Source organism: Pyrus communis, chromosome 6 (assembly GCF_041283825.1).
Source record: "Pyrus communis isolate YQ-2024b chromosome 6, ASM4128382v1, whole genome shotgun sequence".
NCBI classification, from domain to species: Eukaryota; Viridiplantae; Streptophyta; class Magnoliopsida; order Rosales; family Rosaceae; genus Pyrus; species Pyrus communis.
Window position 1 is genome coordinate 19,296,538 of NC_142570.1, and position 18,659 is coordinate 19,315,196.

The 18,659-nt window shown below is 35.1% G+C and overlaps 1 protein-coding gene across 3 annotated transcripts; it reads right to left on the reverse strand.

Moving 5' to 3' along the window:
* Positions 1–1,597: 1,597 nt before the first annotated feature.
* LOC137709960 (electron transporter, putative (Protein of unknown function, DUF547)) lies at positions 1,598–7,686 on the reverse strand. 3 transcript variants are annotated; one of them, XM_088695877.1, is made up of 12 exons: positions 7,101–7,230; positions 6,935–7,010; positions 6,342–6,417; positions 6,038–6,148; positions 5,475–5,591; positions 4,462–4,818; positions 3,916–4,238; positions 3,165–3,264; positions 3,022–3,081; positions 2,750–2,836; positions 2,382–2,522; positions 1,598–2,223 (listed from the first exon to the last, which is right to left on the reverse strand). In XM_088695877.1, exons 5-12 carry the CDS (start codon positions 5,550–5,552, stop codon positions 1,894–1,896), a joined length of 1,476 nt encoding a protein of 491 aa, XP_088552003.1. In that variant the 5' UTR covers positions 5,553–5,591; positions 6,038–6,148; positions 6,342–6,417; positions 6,935–7,010; positions 7,101–7,230; the 3' UTR covers positions 1,598–1,893. The 3 variants fall into 3 exon arrangements, with proteins under 3 accessions (XP_088552003.1, XP_088552001.1, XP_088552002.1); XM_088695875.1 differs by having other exon boundaries at positions 6,935–7,686; XM_088695876.1 differs by having other exon boundaries at positions 2,182–2,304; positions 6,935–7,274.
* Positions 7,687–18,659: the final 10,973 nt, after the last annotated feature.

Genomic DNA, 18,659 nt, shown 5'->3' on the forward strand with positions numbered 1-18,659 from the left:
TGTGTCGGAGCTCCGAGTTGCTTCGAGTTGGAAGCTCAAAACTCAGTCATTTTAGAATATGTTCGTACGGATGGACTTGTGATGATGAGGAGAGTACGATGGTGGGGTTTTAAGGTCTGATCTGTGAGGTTTGATTATGGTGTTTGTGTTGCAGAGGGAAGAAAGGCTCAGCGTGAAGGAGAGAAGAAGAAGAGAGAGAGGGGTTTTCTAATTGGACAAAAGAGAAAAGGAAGCTGTCTGATTGGGCGAGAGAAATGAGGAAAGTGATTTATTGGTTGGTGAGGGAAAGCAGGTCACGGGACATATTTAAAGAGATAAGTGATAAGATTTAGTGCACTTTAAAATTACACAGTCTGGCTCACCTTATCAAAAACAGTAATTTCCAACACTAAAGTATTAGCACACACGTCTACAATTCTACCAGTTGTTAACGTACTTCAACTAAGTGTAACTTTTTTGTTACAAATCCGATTCGGGTCTAACTCATGCTCACACATTTGTAACAACGAGTACTATTTAATTACGATAAAAGGAAAAATAAATTAAAAGCCGAATAACAACACCCACGTCACGTTCCACTTTGCCAACAAAGGCATAATTGTTATTTTACACACTCGAGAATGAAATTACATGAAAAATTAAGGACAGGTCGTCACATTCTAAGTCTGCATCTCACGTGCAATTCTAAGTCCCACTTTATGGTGTCAAGCTTTGGGCTGATAAAAGGAGAAGACAAATCAAAATTTTCTTTTTCAAAGCTTGTCACGTAATTTTGCCGATTATCACCCATTGGTCTCAAATAAATCCAACAGGCATTTTATTTTATCAAAGTCTTAGCACAGGACAACAAATTCAAGTCAAATTCATTTTTATGAACTACGCTGGTTTGATTTCGTTAATAATAAGTAGGCAATCTAATATCAAACATTAGATGCCACCGCGAAACAAAAACGAATCCCTAGTTTATATAAACTAAATTCACTCCAAAGTTTGTCCAAATCGTTCTACTAAACCAAAGACCAAATTATTTTTCATATTTTTTTTAGTGGATCATGCATTCACTAAAAAAGAGGGAATTATTATTAGCACTCCAAAAATCTCATTCTACACTCCAAACTTTCTATATTTGAAAAGAAACATACACTTGTAAGGAGTGTAGAACGAGATTTTTTGAGTGCCAATAACAGTTTCCTAAAAAAATTCTAAATACCATTCAAAGAACTACGAATGGCTTAATCGTACGTAGGCAACTTAGGCATTTCACCTAAATGCAGCCACAAAATCAAACAAAAACACCTACCCTCAAAATTCATATTTTTCATGTTAGAATCAAAGAGTATTCCGTTCTTTATATGAAGGGATGAAATTAATAGACACATAGTTTAGAATGGATGGAACTCAAATTAAAAATAAAACCCTCATCAGAAAGATGAACGAGGATGAAATTGTGTTGAGTGAATTATTTGTTTACGGTCATTGTACAATTTTTGCTCAACAAAATCCTATAATCAGGAACCATTAGATGAATCCAACCTATTTGTTAGTGATTACTTGTATCTATTTCTGTCTCTGCAGTTTATATAGTTTAACCTACAAATTTACCGTTACAATTTACTGCCTTAATGCATAAATTAGGGGACGTCATTATCTTTTATACACAAACGCATGTCCAATATACAAATAAGGTGTCAAACAAGAATTATACGACATCTGCAAGTAATGCTAAGCTTGTTGGATCATACCATCAAGTTCATACAAAGCCCTAGGTTGAGGGTAATAGAATTGTCGTGCTAATTGATCACCCGGTGCGATCAGCTACTACCAACTAGCTGCCTCAAGCCGAACGACGGTCAGATTTCTGTTTCTTCAAGCATCTGGAACTAATCTCACAAATCACAACCACCATGGCTTCTCAGATAGATCCTTTGAGAACACATATCGGAACCTTGGATTATATGGCAGCCACTCTACCATCTGAGACGCCTTCTTGCTGGACTTATGGTCAATGCATTTTTGTATCGAATCATGAAGCTTCTTATCGACATTTTCAGTAACCCATTTTAGAAGATCATCAGAGCCAAAAGATGCTTCTCTTGCAAACCTTTCAAGTACCTTTGACAGAAGAATTTTCTTCGACTTCTTTACGACTACAGTTGCTTTAATGAACTCTTTCTTTGCCTCTTCAAGTTCATTCCTAACATTTGCCGCTGTGTATACTTTTAGCTACAAGATATATCATGATCGGAGTGTGTTTAGAAGAATGGTTTACAACATTCAGTGTTAAAGTTGCTACCCCATATGCTTCTGATTAAACTAAAAAACAAGGTAAAGATAAGATATATGAAATTTTAACAGAAAATCGTGTGCAGAAGAGAAGTTACCGCAGGATCGGAGAAAGCTCCATTACAAAGAGCAAAGCACACAAGGGGTTCGGAGACTGGAAGCCGTAATTTTGAATTGTGAAGTTGTTTGTCTTCACCAAATTTTTTTCTCCACCCAGTTGAAAGGAAGGTCTCAAGCCACTGGTAACATGCAAGTGGATCAGTATTCTAAAACATGGTACATATTTCACATTCCTTTTTTAAGAAAGAAGATTAGGAAAAGCCGTTGTTAAAATTCATTCAAAATATAGCTCAAACCCTCAAACGATTTGTCACCCCTCTTAAACTCTGAAACAAAGGAAATAATTCTAAGAATCTAAGCATTTTCTCGCACTCTTATATAAAAAGTAGAGTGAGGAAGCAAGTACCCGTCCAACTCGGAGTGTTTGGAAGCCAAATATGGATTGCTCTATGGCATTTGCGCTGATAACTTGGCCCCCAATATTGTAAGCAGCCTGCACTATACCAGAAAGGCCATCATCGGTTTCATTTTTCTGAGTTTAGAATACAACGATAGATTCAAATTATTTTAGATTAACCAGAATTACGTTTGCCCGATAGTACTTCAAGAGGACGTATTCATTTGCGATGAGATGCACTAGTTTTCTTAAGTTGTCAGCAAAGAAGTGAACTACCTTACCTTGTGGAACAAAGCCAACCTTTTTAGAGAGCTGTGAGGAATTCCATATGCTAAATGTGCCTGCGCAAGGGTAATTAAGGAGAAACTTAGACACACATACGTTGCAGTAAGAGAAAAGAAATGGCTGGTGAAGAAGTTATTACATGCATAACAAGAGCATTGTACATGTTGATCCAAAATGCGATTTGCGCATTCATTTCCATCTGAGTAACATTCACCCTCTCCAGTTGTTCAACCAAAGTTCTGAAATTTAAACACGAAAATACATCAAGTCCGCACTCCTGATGAGGAAAAACATAAGAAACGATCAATGGCAAGTTTGTTAGCTGCATTTATGCGTGTCTTAAACCATGCGCCCTACATACAGAAAACTAATATTTGTACAAGTACCTCACGCCATCCCCCTACATTACGATCCAAAATTCCAGAATCTATTGTTTATTAGCATAGCTCTAGATTTATGGTTGCATCTTATTCTGTTGTGAACCATCACCATATTTTTAGAATCATTTCTCCACATTGCATATAAGAATATTAGATTGAAGAGATCAAATAAAAACATTAGTGGTGGATTTCTTTTAAGACAAACTAGGACAGCGAAAAAGGTTATAATTTAGATCAGTATCCCTGGGGGTGCTGTAAAAGTTGACAGAAGCGGAATGGTTGTCAGTGGTGTACCCTTAGCCTGTACTTACGAACAACAGAAATTCACGGTGAATCAAAATTGCTTCAACCAGAATTTAGTGCGGTTGAGAAACGCAAGGACCAAATATTTGCAATCAAACTTGCTCCAGTTAAGGTCATAGTGAATCAAGGAAAGACGTACCTGCTCTTTCTTTTACTATTATATTACTGTTACTTGGGTAAATTATAGATTAAGTCTGAAAAGCGAACCTGTAGTTGTCAATGGCAAAAGAAGCATGAGGAAGCTTGCTCTTATCAGTAGATATCCAAGTTATTTCTACCATTGATTTGCCCGACCAATCTGGGGCATCTCCTGTTCCGTGTCGAGCTTGTATAACGCTGGTTGATGACCTCGACAACAAAGATAATCGGTTTTTTTCAGTGTTCACAGATGATGCACTGCAAAGCCAACAATAAACAACAGCCATACACCTGACCATTTTCTCAGATAACTTGCTAGGGCACTGGTGGAGATGATCTTTCAAAGTTCGCAGCATAGATGTTTTCTCTAAGGACGGAACCCTTTCGTGAACCTGGAAACAAAATAATAAATCATGTGAAAGGGCTTGAACAACATGGCGCCATTTTATGGCTGGAAGGTAACATGAAAAACATACTAATTATTTAGTCTGTCACATTTTATGGCTAAAGAGAAAATCACTACGTGTCGTAATGGAAAACTGCCGTCACCAGTTTGACAAAATTAACTCAATAACAGAAGTCAATCTGGAAAAGTAGAATAGAGTTATATCCTACCTCTGCTGGATTTGAACAATTCTTTCCAATATCGATGTCACTTTTGCCACTGGATAGTGGAGCATTTCTAGTCGTAGAAGTTCGTTTTCCTGAGTTTTCTGTAAGAACTAGAGCTCGCAAATGTCGGAAAGGAAACTTTTTTGAAGAACAAAATGCATTGGTAATGATACTGGGATGCTTCCTGGATCCATTCTTCATATTCTTCACATGGGCAGGGGAAGCCACAACTGAGTTCAGCTCAGAAGGTGCCCTGCTAATGCGTTGTTCAAAAATACTCCTGTAGAGAGAGAGAACATGCTGCTCGCGGTTTGCAACTTCTTCTTCAAGCAATTCAATTTCAGAAATCAATTCCTTTGTCTAAACACGAAAAGAAAACAATTTGCAGTCCATAAGTCATGTTTACAGCTAATAAATGGAATTATATCAATAATACATGGAGCCAGTTTGAGAAAAATATATCTTTATTGCAGTTATAAACAACAATTCATACGCTACATGATGCAAACTTTTTAGAATTAATTTTGAAAGTTTCTAATACAATTGTAAGAAGACAGAAAATGAAGTAGAATAAACAATTAATTAAAAGGCCTCAGGTGCAACTACTGGAAAAGGCTCCGATGCATTGACAGAACACTGCTTTGTTCGTCTGAACAGTCTACACTTTTAAGATTATATGAATTGGTTCATGGAGATATGTGTTCAAGTGGAAGTACTGAAAAAAATAAAAGAAAACGAAAAGATAATATGCAGGTCTGCAGCAGTGCTCTAGCCAACTCGGGTACGTCATCCTAGTCTACAACACTGAACTGAAAGTTATATGCAAAGCAATCACAGCCATGACATTTTCATAAGTTTCTCCAAAATTCGTCATGTTGGCATGTTGCATCTTAATCGTTTCCATACTGGATGAGCGGAAACATGAAGGCCCAAAATTCGTGTCTTAGTCAATATTTTAAGTATGATAAAATTCTCAACAACTCTTGAAGAAAAGAAACTAAAAGGCGAGTAACTACCTGGACAGAAAAATGCCTATGTCCCGGAGATAGAGTACTTGAAGCTCGGCCCATTGCCCTCTCAAGCATATTACGCATAGATTTCTCTTGCTGCAAATGCAACTGTAACTGTTCAATCTGCAAAGGTACATATCACTGGTGGTTAAACCATATTATGCTTGGACCATATATTACATGGAAAACAAATGGTAACAAGGTGTAAAGATTCGGCCAGTCACATCATGCATGTCATCCAGTTTTGTCGACAAGGGGTGCCTACAGTTTGGAAACCCAAACTTCTATTTGTGCAGTAAAATGATGATTGATAAAGATTCATACGAATATTCAGTATTTAGTAATAATCGAGGAATCTTTGCAAATATTCGGTAACAGTCACCAGAAGAAAAAAATGGAAGCTATATGAATTGAAATGTTTGCAATATATAATCTATGACACTCATCAATAAAATATATTTAACAGGTAAGCCTACTGCAGTAAGATTAACCTCTGCCACACATCGTGTTACAGAAAGATTCATCGAACACAATTTTGAAAGAGACAGAAATTGAATTGCATTTCTTACATCTTTTTCCAAGGAGGCTCTGTGGTGTGATGGCGAATTTTTGTTGATATAAGCAGGATTGTTGTGCCAAGGACTTTGTCCCCTAGAAGCACTTGTTGAAGGTGATGAAACCTGGTAAATTCATCGAGAAAATAGTTAACGATTCTATCTTTGTTTACATCCATGATCATAAATAAGACTCAAACTGCGGTCATTTATGAATTTATTCATTGTCAAGTTTTAACTTATATCAATAATTGCATCAGTCCTATTGATATAGCATGAGAAAATTATTATGGTAATTTGAAGTGAGATGTGTTCTCACCTGCGTTTCATTTTCGCCTTTCTTCCTGGAACTTAAAACTCGACCTCTTGGAACACTTGAGTTCCTGTCAGAAGCACTGGAAGGAAAAGGGAGAAGAACCACATAAATATAGGAAATGAGACACCGAAACAATCTGTAAATTCATCAGTCTCTTGAACTCAATGCAAAATCGCCTTACCAAAGTCTTTTGATACATCGTCTACTTGTACTCACAAATTTCCTTTCTTACTAAACCACAAATCTAAACACAATTACAAAAACTGTACTTAACACAAACAAATGAACCCCAAACAACTCAAACAGTCAACCCTTTTGGGTGAATTTTTTTTTTTTTTTGCTTCCCAGATCATGCAGCACATAAAGAAAATACTTTCCCAATGTCCCATGTAACTTAATAACAAAAATCTTAGATTCTTAGAACAAGAAAACGACCATAGAAAAATCGATGAGGAAGAAGAAGATAGAAATGCAAACATCCACTTCACCAGAGATAAATAAATAAACACCAAAATAAAATAAATAAACACTCACTTTTAGATAACATATTCATAACACTAAAACTAACAACGATGATTTCAGTACTGAAATTACACCTCTTTGAGCGCCTGTGTTGGCCATGAGCAACTGAATCTCCATTCTCTTTCTTCCCAACTGCAGCTTGTTCTTCAACTATATTGTTACACATAAAACCAACCATAATATATATTGTATATGATATTTATTTTGTTTTCTAAGAAAACCCACAAACCATTCACCTACTTTTTCCTCAATCACACAATATTCATGTGATAAACATCATGCAATGGGGAGGAAGGAAAGAGAACATAAAATAGTTTTCCGGAAGGGATATTGCTTGAATGCAAGAGTTTGCAACTTGGATTGATTGTGTTGAATTTAAGAGCTTTTACAATAAATATTTTTATTTAATAATCCAAGGAGAAAACAAAAAAGTAGCAGAGGTAGTAATAGAGTTGCTGCAGTGCCACTGCTGCTACGATATTAAATTTCTTCACTTTTGGGTCGTTGAGAGCATTCAATTTGAGCTGATGGGTCAACTCGGTCAAGTCTCTCTCTGGATTTTGAGATGGTACGATAAAGGCAGCTGCAGACTCTGTGGTGGGCCTGGAGGTGGTGGTGGTAGTGGCGGCAGTGGCGGTGGCTTCTCCGCCCGCTTCCCGCCAGAATCTATTATGTGTGTTTGTGTTATGTTACGTAGCATTGCTCGCTCGATTCAAGCCCAAAACACGAAAACCAAAACTCTAGGCCGATAAAATCTCAACTTCGTCTACGATGATATTTGGTATGACTCGAAACCATTTCATAAAAGTGATCAATGGAAACATATAGGAAAAACTTTGTTAATCTATTATTTATGGGACCCTACTGTCCAACTAATTTTCTTCTCAAATGCAATTCAATTCTTTATGGCAATGAAATAACTCAAATTGACGTTTTTGGACGTTTTGGGTATTTTAAAGGTCAATATGGCATATTTTAAAGGTCAATATGGCATATTTTAAGGAAGATTCCTTCTGAGGATTTGTAGGGGATGACTTAATTAAGCTTTCAAAAGAGACTTTTTGAGACCAAATCAGAGTTGATTTGGTCGGTCAAAAGTCTGATTTTCTGAGCAATCCAAATTTTTGTTTAAATAGGAAACCTTTTATTTTCTATTTTATTATTTTATTATGTTTCCTTTATTCTAAGACCTTTTGGGGTTTTATTTTGTAGTAGTATACATAAAGATATTTAGCCATTAGGGTTAAAGGGGAAAAAGAGAAGAAAGGACACACTACTTTAGAGAGCTTTTGGATCTAAGTTTATTTTCAAGGTGTTTTCTATCCATGTTTTTAATAATATTTTTGTTTATGATTGTTTGTAACTAGTTTCGTTTGCTAGGGTGAGACCACGAGCCTTAGCAAAAATATGTAGTTTCTTTTCAATTTGCTTATGATATTATGCATGCAAGTTTTGAATTATTAATCCCCGGTTTAAACTATCCAATTGTCTTGATGATTGGCCACCATTAGGATATTTAGAAAAGTAATTTGATGCAATTTTGGTGGAGGGCTGTCTCTGGAATTGACTAAGGCTTCTTAATGTGTAACTTCTTAGGATGGACGACATGTCTTAAGGTTATATGGTTTTTCAAAAGTTTTTTCACAAAACTTGATGAGTCTTGCATGTTCACATTTAATTTGGACGCCACGGACGGGTTACATGTTAGATATACGTTCTATGTTGGAGGCTCCAAGTAGGATACATATTAGGAAAACCTAACCTTCAAATATGCATGTATAAGTCATAAGTAATTGGAAGATAAGGTGATGGCGGAACCTTAGTGCTTAAATAGATTTTCAAAACTATTTTCTTTTATTTTCTTTCCTTTCCCAATTTATTTAATTGTTTTTAATTAAATTCGTTTTTAATATTTTAGGTCATAAAATCAACATCTTCCAAACTTTGTTTTCAAATAATTAATTAAGATTTGGTTTTACCATAAATTATTCATTCAATCCTTGTGGAGAACGACATTACTAGAACTATCTATACTAAAATTATATTATACTCTTTCAAGTATTTTAATGTTTTTTATCCCTACTTTTGCATGTATCAGTACCCAACTTTTTTCGTGCAAAACTTTGGATAATATCTTTCGTGAAAATTACATGATAGTGTTGTAAGTGGAGTGACAACAAAAAAGACATGTGAAATTAGCACATGCTGTAGAAAAGCTAAATAGCTGTGAAAACCAATAAAATTTGAAATTGAATATATAGACTAATTTATTAAAAGTTAAACGTGCTCAATGATTTAAATTTCGTTGTGATGGGGCATGATATTTGAATAGGAATATAAGCACTTTATTACTCGTTATATAAACAATGTGACAAAATATTTTATTGATCATTTTGAAGAAATTATTCATAATCTCATCATATACTTGAAAGTTTTTAGGCTTAAGATTCGGTTTACTAGGATACAAATCTAGAGAACCCAAGCCCGTAACTACATGTGTACAACAAGTGATCAGTCCAGTTCGACTCGACCTATTTAAGGCTGACTCAACTATGTTTCACATTGTACTCATGTGACGGCAAGCAAGGACAGCACCGACGATGGCTTGTTGACCAATACGTAATCAAAATTATAAGAATTGAATTTAGGAGAAGCTAAAATGGGAAAGGGTCAGAATCAAATTATTGTTGAAACTGTTTACTAAAATTTTCTGTAATCGGGATAGGAACATTACTAATTCCATATAAGTTGTTTACTGGTTTAGCTAAATTGGAATGAAAGTCAATATGATTACCAAAATGCTTTTATTCCAAATAAATTATTTTTATGTTCTTATTGTTTGCAATTAAATTTGTCTTTTATTTTATTATGACTTATCATTAATGAGCACGTATGACAACTTAAAAAAAAAATACAAAAAAGGAAGAGAAAAAAGATAATGTAGAGAGAGGAAGAGAAGGAGAAAAAGTGGGGTTTATTTATTTATTTTTTAATTTTTAAATAAGATATATTATATTTACATAGCTATGATATTAGTACAAGAAACAATAAAATTTATGTTAGGCGTAATTACTAAATTGTCCACATTTTTATTTTTATTTAGTTCTTGTGAGAGGGTTAGAGTAGTAATATGCTAAAATTTTAGTTGACAAACAGAGTTTTACTAATATATAGTTTAGATAATAATTAATTATTATCCCTATAAAATAAACATTCGATTAGTTTTACTCACCTTTTTTTTATGGTTAATATGTCACATCCCGGCCCGGGGCGGATCACTTCCCGGGCCCGCTCCACCACCGTAGCACGATATTGTCCGCTTTGGGCTTACCATTCCCTCACGGTTTTGTTTTTGGGAACTTACGAGCAACTTCCTAGTGGGTCACCCATCATGGGATTGTTCTAGCCCCTTTCTCGCTTAACTTCGGAGTTCCCATGGAACCCGAAGCCAATGAGCTCCCAAAATGTCTCGTGCTAGGTAGAGATGTGAATATACATATAAGGATCACTCCCCTGGGCGATGTGAGATGTCACAATCCACCCCCCTTAGGGGCCCGACGTCCTCGTCGGCACACACGCGACCAGGGTTAGGCTCTGATGCCAATTGTCACATCCCGGCCCGGGGCGGATCCCTTCTCGGGCCTACTCCATCACCGCAGCACGATATTGTCCGCTTTGGGCTTACCATTCCCTCACGGTTTTGTTTTTGGGAACTCACGAGCAACTTCCCAGTGGGTCACCCATCATAGGATTGCTCTAGCCCCCTTCTCGCTTAACTTCGGAGTTCCCATGGAACCCGAAGCCAGTGAGCTCCCAAAAGGCCTCGTGCTAGGTAGAGATGTGAATATACATATAAGGATCACTCCCCTGGGCGATGTGGGATGTCACATAATAAATTATTATTTTATAATTTTTTTTGTTTATAAATTTTTTTTTAGTCTAATTAATAGAAAACCAAGTGAGGCCAACTTGCAATAATAAGAACCAAGTGGGGGCATAATTGGCAAAAGAAATCTATTCCGATTCCCCACATGTCAAGGAATTCAAGTACCTCCTTCATCAAGGGAGTCTAATTCTTCCAAAATGAGGAGTTGAATTCCTAAATTTGTGAGCACCCCACATACATTTTGATTATTCAAAGTTAAGTAAATAATGACACGTTTACGTAAGGATAATGAAAATCAAGAAGGGTATCCCGTAATCGGAATCTAATTTTGTATATTGATTCTAATTACAACACGTAAACACACCACAAAAGAGAGGAAGAGAAAGATAAACAAGCGAGCTATAACTGACTGGACTTTGTTCTCATAATAATGACTTATTTAATATGATCCCTAACCCCTAGATTTTTGTAAAAACAAAAGTGAAATGGGGTTTGGAGATGTGGAAATGGTGCCTAAATGGTCATGATTATGTTTTGTGGGCTCTGGTTAGTTGTGGGGTTTCTCATATTTCGCATAGTGATTAGAGAGAAACTTCATGCTTAGAGAAAAGGTACTTCTAATAGTTGAAAATTTGGAGGGCATTTCAAATAAAAATTCAAGCGAAACTGTACGTGATGATATTTGTATTCGATATAACTGATAGACGATAACAAACACAAACTGGAAACAGTAGCCATGACGCGACCGAGTACTTGGTAGTGCCAATCTCATGGTAAACTTCAGTAGTTGGAAATGTCATGACAATCATCATCAATAACCTGTCGCGCCCTTTTCGGCGACGGCGTCGACGTCCTCCCAGTCCCCCTCCTCCCAGTCCCCACCCTCCTTCCCTTCACAGTCCCTTGTCTCGTTTCCGGCGGAAAATATTAATATTTTAAGTATTATATTGTTTAGGTTTTGTATTTTTTTTTTATCACAAATGGTCACTAAAATTGTCACTCACCATCAAGATGGTCATTGAAATAGAAAATCAATCAATATAGTCCCTAAAAATAGGTGTCGCAAATCAATATGGTTATTCCGTCATAATTCTATTAAAAATTCTGTTAAGTGCTGATGTGACACATAAATGGGTCCCATAAGTTATTTTTTCTCATAAATGATTCTTGAAATTGACCCGCGACATCAAAATGGTTCCTGAAATTGAAAATTGATTAATGTAGTCCTTCCGTCATAATTCTGTCAATTATTATATGCTGATGTGAGGCATAAATGGGTCACATAAGTTTAATTAAATTTAAAAAAAAATTACAAATAGGCTTAATAATTTAATAGTTAATAAAGAAAATTGTCAACCCAAAAACTCAGTCCTGCAATCACCTTTGATTCCAGTCCACATTTCTCTACATCCTTCGCTCTCTATTCTTTAAAAAAATAAAAATTTAATACACCAATTTTTACACATTTCGACACCTTCACCGAATTGAACCTAAATTGAGATCACCTTTGGTGATGACTTGGCCGATTGCCAACGACTTCGGGGACATCACCGTTAACATTAAGTGATCAACATCCTCACAACCTTAATCTTGAAGAGCTTGTTCAACGCTACCCTGGTGGTCTGGTGATGCAAAGAATGGCAAGGTCTGCCTTGAGATAGTGAGGTTATAATCGATGTGCATCTATTGTTGGTTGAAAATTATTTCCACACCCCATATTAGGCCTTGGTTAAGCCTTGTACCTTTGAGAATTTATGGAAGGGATCTTTCTTCGGAGTAGGCCCTACAATATAAAAAAATTTCATTGCGCAAAAAAGTATTTAGACAACTTTTTAAATTAATTATTAAACCTAGACCTGACAATTTCTTACCCAACCCATTAACACGACACATAAACAACAAGAAAATAACGGGTTTCGGGTTAACACATTACACGAGAGTGATAATCGGGTAACCTGTTTCGACACGATAAGAAAAAAGTTGTTTTGATGATTTTAATTTTTTAAACTACTTAAGAAACTTACTATAAAATACAAAAGATACAGTGGATATGCCATATGTATATATTGTTTATTAATTATTATTGTATAATTATTCTATATAAACTTTAAAAATTTAAGTTTTAATTAATTAATTATTTTTATAGTATACTATAGGCAAAGAGTGAGATTAAAAAATTATAAAACACATTAAAAATAAAAATATCAAGTAATTTAAAAATACCAAACACATTTAAAAAATTATAATAATTAATTTGCAAGTGCAAAAAATGTGAAAAAAAAATAAGCAAATGCTCGTAATCGCATCCACTATACTTTGAGGATAGGTACATCGCCGTTTGAAATTTTAAAATCATACAAACCCTCATGAATAATATTTTTGAGGGAGTTCAAAATAAATAAAATTCATAATCATTAATATATAAGTCTGAAAAATGTGAAAGCATATATAAACACTTGTGATTGCGTCCTCTATGCTTAGACGATGGTTACATAGTTGTTTAGATTTTTAAAGCCTTCCAAATCTCATGAATAGTGTTTTTTTTATTTGAGAGAAAAATTAATAAAATTAATAATAATTATTGTAGAAGTGTGAAAAATGTAAAAAAAATATACAATCACTCGTAATGACAAGCTTTACAACTTTCGTGCAGGGGTCAACTCCGAAATTTGACACCATAATCCATAAACCTTAGATTTAAATTTAACCATCCATTATCATTTACACTTTATTCTACTCACCGAATTTCATTTTTTAGATTTTTTTTTTTTTTTTTGAAAAGTGATCTTTTAGTAGATGTAGAAAAATGAACGGTTCAGATTGTTGATACGATATTAAGATATTTACAGTTAACTAAAATACGAGTTGATGTTATATAGTTTCTAGAGACTTTATAAACATTGAGCTATATTTTCACTAATGGTAAAACTCTGAACATAATATCAACAATCTGAACCATTCATCTTCCTGCATCCTCTAAGAGATCATGTTTTCAAAAAAGAAGATCTAAAGAAAAAAAAAAACAAAATTTGGTGAGAAGAATGGAGCATAAATATAAACGGCAATCAACAGTTAAATTTAGATCTATAGGTTATGGATTATGGAAAACCTTAGTGAAAATATCGTCAATATAACCCTTGAAGACAATATATCAAACCAAAGTTCCAATATCATTTCCCTTGGTGATTTATGAAATTGAAGTGTTTTATTGTAAAAAACATGCAAGGTTCCTTAACCTTGAAACACAACTCTCTTCATTTTGCATATCTTTGAACATTCGTATTTTGTAGTATGACCAATGTTTTTTCATTAGGCTCTTAGTTTGGGGTATGTAAATTTGAAAGACAAATGTTTTTTTTTATTTTTTTTATTTTATGTTTTGAAGTAATATTTATGTGAAAATGTGGCATGCATATACTAGTTTATTATTATGTTTTACATTTTTTTAGGTCAAATTATGTTTTTCATTTTCATTATTTATTGATTTAAAATATATTTTTCTTAACGAATAACGGGTCGGATCATATTACTTGATAATATTAACGGGTCGATTTCGAATCAGGTCATATTATCCGTTTATTTTAACGGGTGTTACATGACACGACCTGATAAGCTATCGGGTATGACACAAACGCGAGAAACACGACATGAATGTCAAGTCTAATTAAACCCACATCAACACATAACAAAATGTTTTACAGAATTGTATGATCAAATTGATTTGCGACACCTATTTTCAAGGACTACATTGATGGATTTTCAATTTCAGAGACCATCTTGATGGTGTGGGTTAATTTCAGAGACCATTTGTAATAAAACCCGTAAATCTTGTGGAGCGCATTTATGTGCCACATTAGCACTTAACAAAATTTTTAATAGAATTGTGACGGAAGAACCACATTGATTCGTGACATCTCTTCTCAAGAATTACATTGATTGATTTTCAATTTCAGGGACCATTTGTGATAAAAAAAAAAAAAAAAAAAACCTAAATATAATGTTTCGTAACTCTGTAGAATAAGTTTGTCATGATGTAGCATCTAAGGATTTTATAACCGTTTCGGCATTCTTGTTGTTTGATCAGCTCACTCGTACCCTCTTCATTGTCGGCATCCACATCGTTAAGCCCAACCACATTGATGTATTTTGCCTTTCTAGTATTGTCAGATTTGGTTTTCTAATTCCCAACCCCTTAATTCATATTTTTCTTCTTTTAAGAAAAAATTTAAACTTGAGCAGGACCGTTATTTGTTCATGCGAGATGTGTATGGATTGTTGAGGAAAATTAGAGTACACTAGTGTTTGAGAGACAAAACAAGTAAACAAATTACTTGTATTACACTCGCAAAATACTACAACACAAAAACTTTCAAGAACACATTAGAAGCTATGACACTCCATCTTTCTAGAGACACTCTAGACCACTCACACTCCTTGGAAAGACCATTCTTACATCTAAGTTATTTTCTTGCTTCTCTTCTTGGTTGCTACTCTCTTACTTTCTTAGTTTCTTGATTAGTTGGTTTCTTACTGAGCACCACACCTTATATTTATACATGTGCAAAACCGACTTACTAAGTCGGTGGAATTGGGTTCATTTCATCCTAGTCATAAGTTTTTGTTCTAGAATTTTCTACAAACAAAAATATTTTTTCTAGATTTTCTTAGCCTAAGGCGGTGGACTTGGCTTTTCCATCTTGCTACCTTTGTTGCTGCACTTTGCTAGAGTTTTTTAGCATATTCCCATTATAGAATCTTCTAGAAAAATCCCATGCATGTTTGAACCAGACCAATTTAGTTCCTTTGTACCGATTGATCTTAATGGGTTGGTGTTGATCTTTAACACTCCCCCTCAACACCAGCTCATTCTTTTCTCCACGCTGAGTGGATGCTTTATCTTGAACACCCATTTGCAAGATATAGGTTTCACGTTTCTTGGCTTCGCCCAGTTGTACGTCACTCGCAATTCTGTGACACTTCTTTATGCATCTCAGCTTCAACTGCTTCTTCTACTATGGTTGTGTTAGTGTATTTGGGATTTGGCTTTGGTATTCTCGTTGACCTCCTTAGTTGTGATTGTGGAGTTGATACTTCCACTTCACTAGGTCTATCTTCTTCTGGTTGTTGGTACATGCCAGTTCTATAGGATTATGAGGCACTTCTTACTTGACATCATCACCATCAAGCAAATCCTCAGGCTCATCTGGACTTGATTGAATTTGGGCTATTTGTTCTCTTATTTTCTCCTGCAACGTATCTTGAATCTATCTCGAGTCAGGCAACACTGCATTTTTTGACCACCAATAAGAAGATGTTTCTGCGTCTCATTCTTCCTCTATGGTGATATGCTACGGCATCCCAATCATCTTCACTTTTCTTCTTTAAGCTGCAAATGGCAACATTACTCTCTACATACCTTTTGAACCAGAAATTCTTCGCCATGTGGCCTTTCTTTCCACAGTTTGCTCTCAAACATATTATTCTGGGACTAACCATAATTGCTATGATACTTTGGAGCCACCCTTTGCCGAGAACTCTCCTCCGTCCAATGACTTGTCAACTTGCCACGATTTATTTTAGATCCTTCACCAACATGCTTCTTGAAGCTGCCTTACTTTTGTTGGTGTAGAGCGCTTCCTCTTCACCTTTTGTCGAGACCCCTCCCATTTGCTTTGCCAAAAGCTTCTTGATTGGCAAGCAAATTTTCAAACTCAACAAGTGATGGTTGGGTCAGCCATCCTTGTACGAAGCAACAAAGCTTCGGTATTCAAGTCTCAACCCATTAATAATTATTCTTTTTATCCTAGATTCTACAATGACAACACTAGGATTTAATTTAGAAATTTCATGGCAAATAGACTTTACCTTGTGAAAATATGTGCAATCGTCATGTCCCCTTGGGCCACTGATAACAGAAGTTGCAATATTGTATCGTTCCACTTTGAAAAGAGTGTGGCAAATGTGTATCATGTTTCTTTCGATGTTTTGCTTTTCCTTAGGTGCTCTAACATGTCCTCTTCAACCGTAGTTTTTAGGGCAAACATGGCTTTGACTAGCTTGATCTTCCACTTACGCAAAGTGCTGCTAGTGTCTTCTTCCAATTGCGTAACTTCATTATAGCCAACGATCTCCCAAAGATCTTGGCCTTGTAGGTACGACTCCATGCATGTCGCCCATGTGTTGTAATTTGTGTTGTTCAACTTCTTGATTCCTCCAACAACTTGAGAATCGTTCATCGTGTCGGTAGAGCTTTAATATGCCGAACAAGATTAGCCAACAATTTTGCGGTACTAAACTTTGCACGGTTCTCAAAAACTTCACTAGAGCTGGTCCCTGATTGTATCACTCTGATACCAATTGTTGAGGAAAATTAGAGTACACAACTTTGACACAAGTGTTGGAGAGACAAAACAAGTAACAAATTACTTGTATTACACTCACAAAATTTTACAACACAAAAACTCTTAAAGACACACTTTAGAAGATATGACACTCTCTCTTTCCAGAGACACACTCTAGACCACACTCACTTTTAAGTTATTTTCTTGCTGCTCTTTTTGGTTGCTACAATCTTACTTTCTTAGTTTCTTGATTGGGTGGTTTCTTACTTAGCACCACACCTTACATTTATACATATGCAAAACCGACTTACTAGGTGGAATTTGGTTCCTTTTATCCTAGCCATAAGTTGTTGTTCACTTGTTCTAGAGTTTTCTACAAATAAAGACATTTTTCAAGATTTTCTTAGCGTTGGACTTGGCTTTTCCATCTTGCTACCTTTGTTGCTGCACCTTGCTAGAGTTTTATAGCATATTCACATCCTGGAATCTTCTAAAAAAATCCCATGCATGTTTGAACTAGATCACTTTTGTAAGGACTGATCTTAAAAGGCTGATGTTAATCTTTATCATGGATATGGGTAACAATTATTTTGGGCTGATAAAAATTGATAGGTTTTCAAATTATGGTTTTCTATTCCGAGGTTCTTGTTTCAATTTCTTTGGCAATGGAAAACAAATTTTCCTCAAAGTCGATATTACCGCGCGCTTTTCACAGTTTTACCCTTAAGTTTTGATTAACAGGTGATTCTTGTAAATGCTTTACCAAACTCAACCTTAGCCAACTTTAGAATTAAATATAATTTTCGTATCTTTCTGAGGTGGGGATCCAAAAATTAACTCTAGAAATATACCCAAATTCAAATGTGACTTTAGATATAGCACCAATGTTATATATAAGACTTGTTTGGAAGTACTTTTAAAACGACTAAAAGCGGTTTTAGACGAAATGTTTTTAGGTTCTAAAATCACTCAAAAGTGTTTTCTGCTAGAAGCACCAGTCATCTGCTTTTTGTAGGAATCACTTTAATTGTTTTTCCAAAATTCACTTACATTTTTATTAAGAATAGGTTCCAAAAATATTTTCACTAAAGCTGCTTTTAGCTATTTAAGAAGCACTTCCTAATGAACTCATAACCTCAATTTTTACGAAGCATTAGAAAGAGTGAGCAAATTTAAAATCAAATATGACATATTTTTCGGTGCATTGAAGAGAGTTTTGATTAACAACATTGTTATATATTCAATCATCATAACCTACAACATATTAAATCTAAAAGTTCCTAGGAAAATGACATTGCACATCCAAAATTAAATCAAAATATACTATGTCGTGGTGCTCATGAAATTCTTGTATATTCCATCGGAATAAACATGCTTATCTCCTCAAAAGAGTTATAATATACAATGTCGGTTCACTAATTAATTAAAACTAGTAATTAATGTAGTTGTCTTATCTTCATAATGCCCCTATTATATGACATAAACTCTATTCCTAAAAAACAATTATCTGGCGGTTGGTCGGCATCCAATCGAACGATGCCAGCGACTCATTTGGACCCAATCGGACAATGC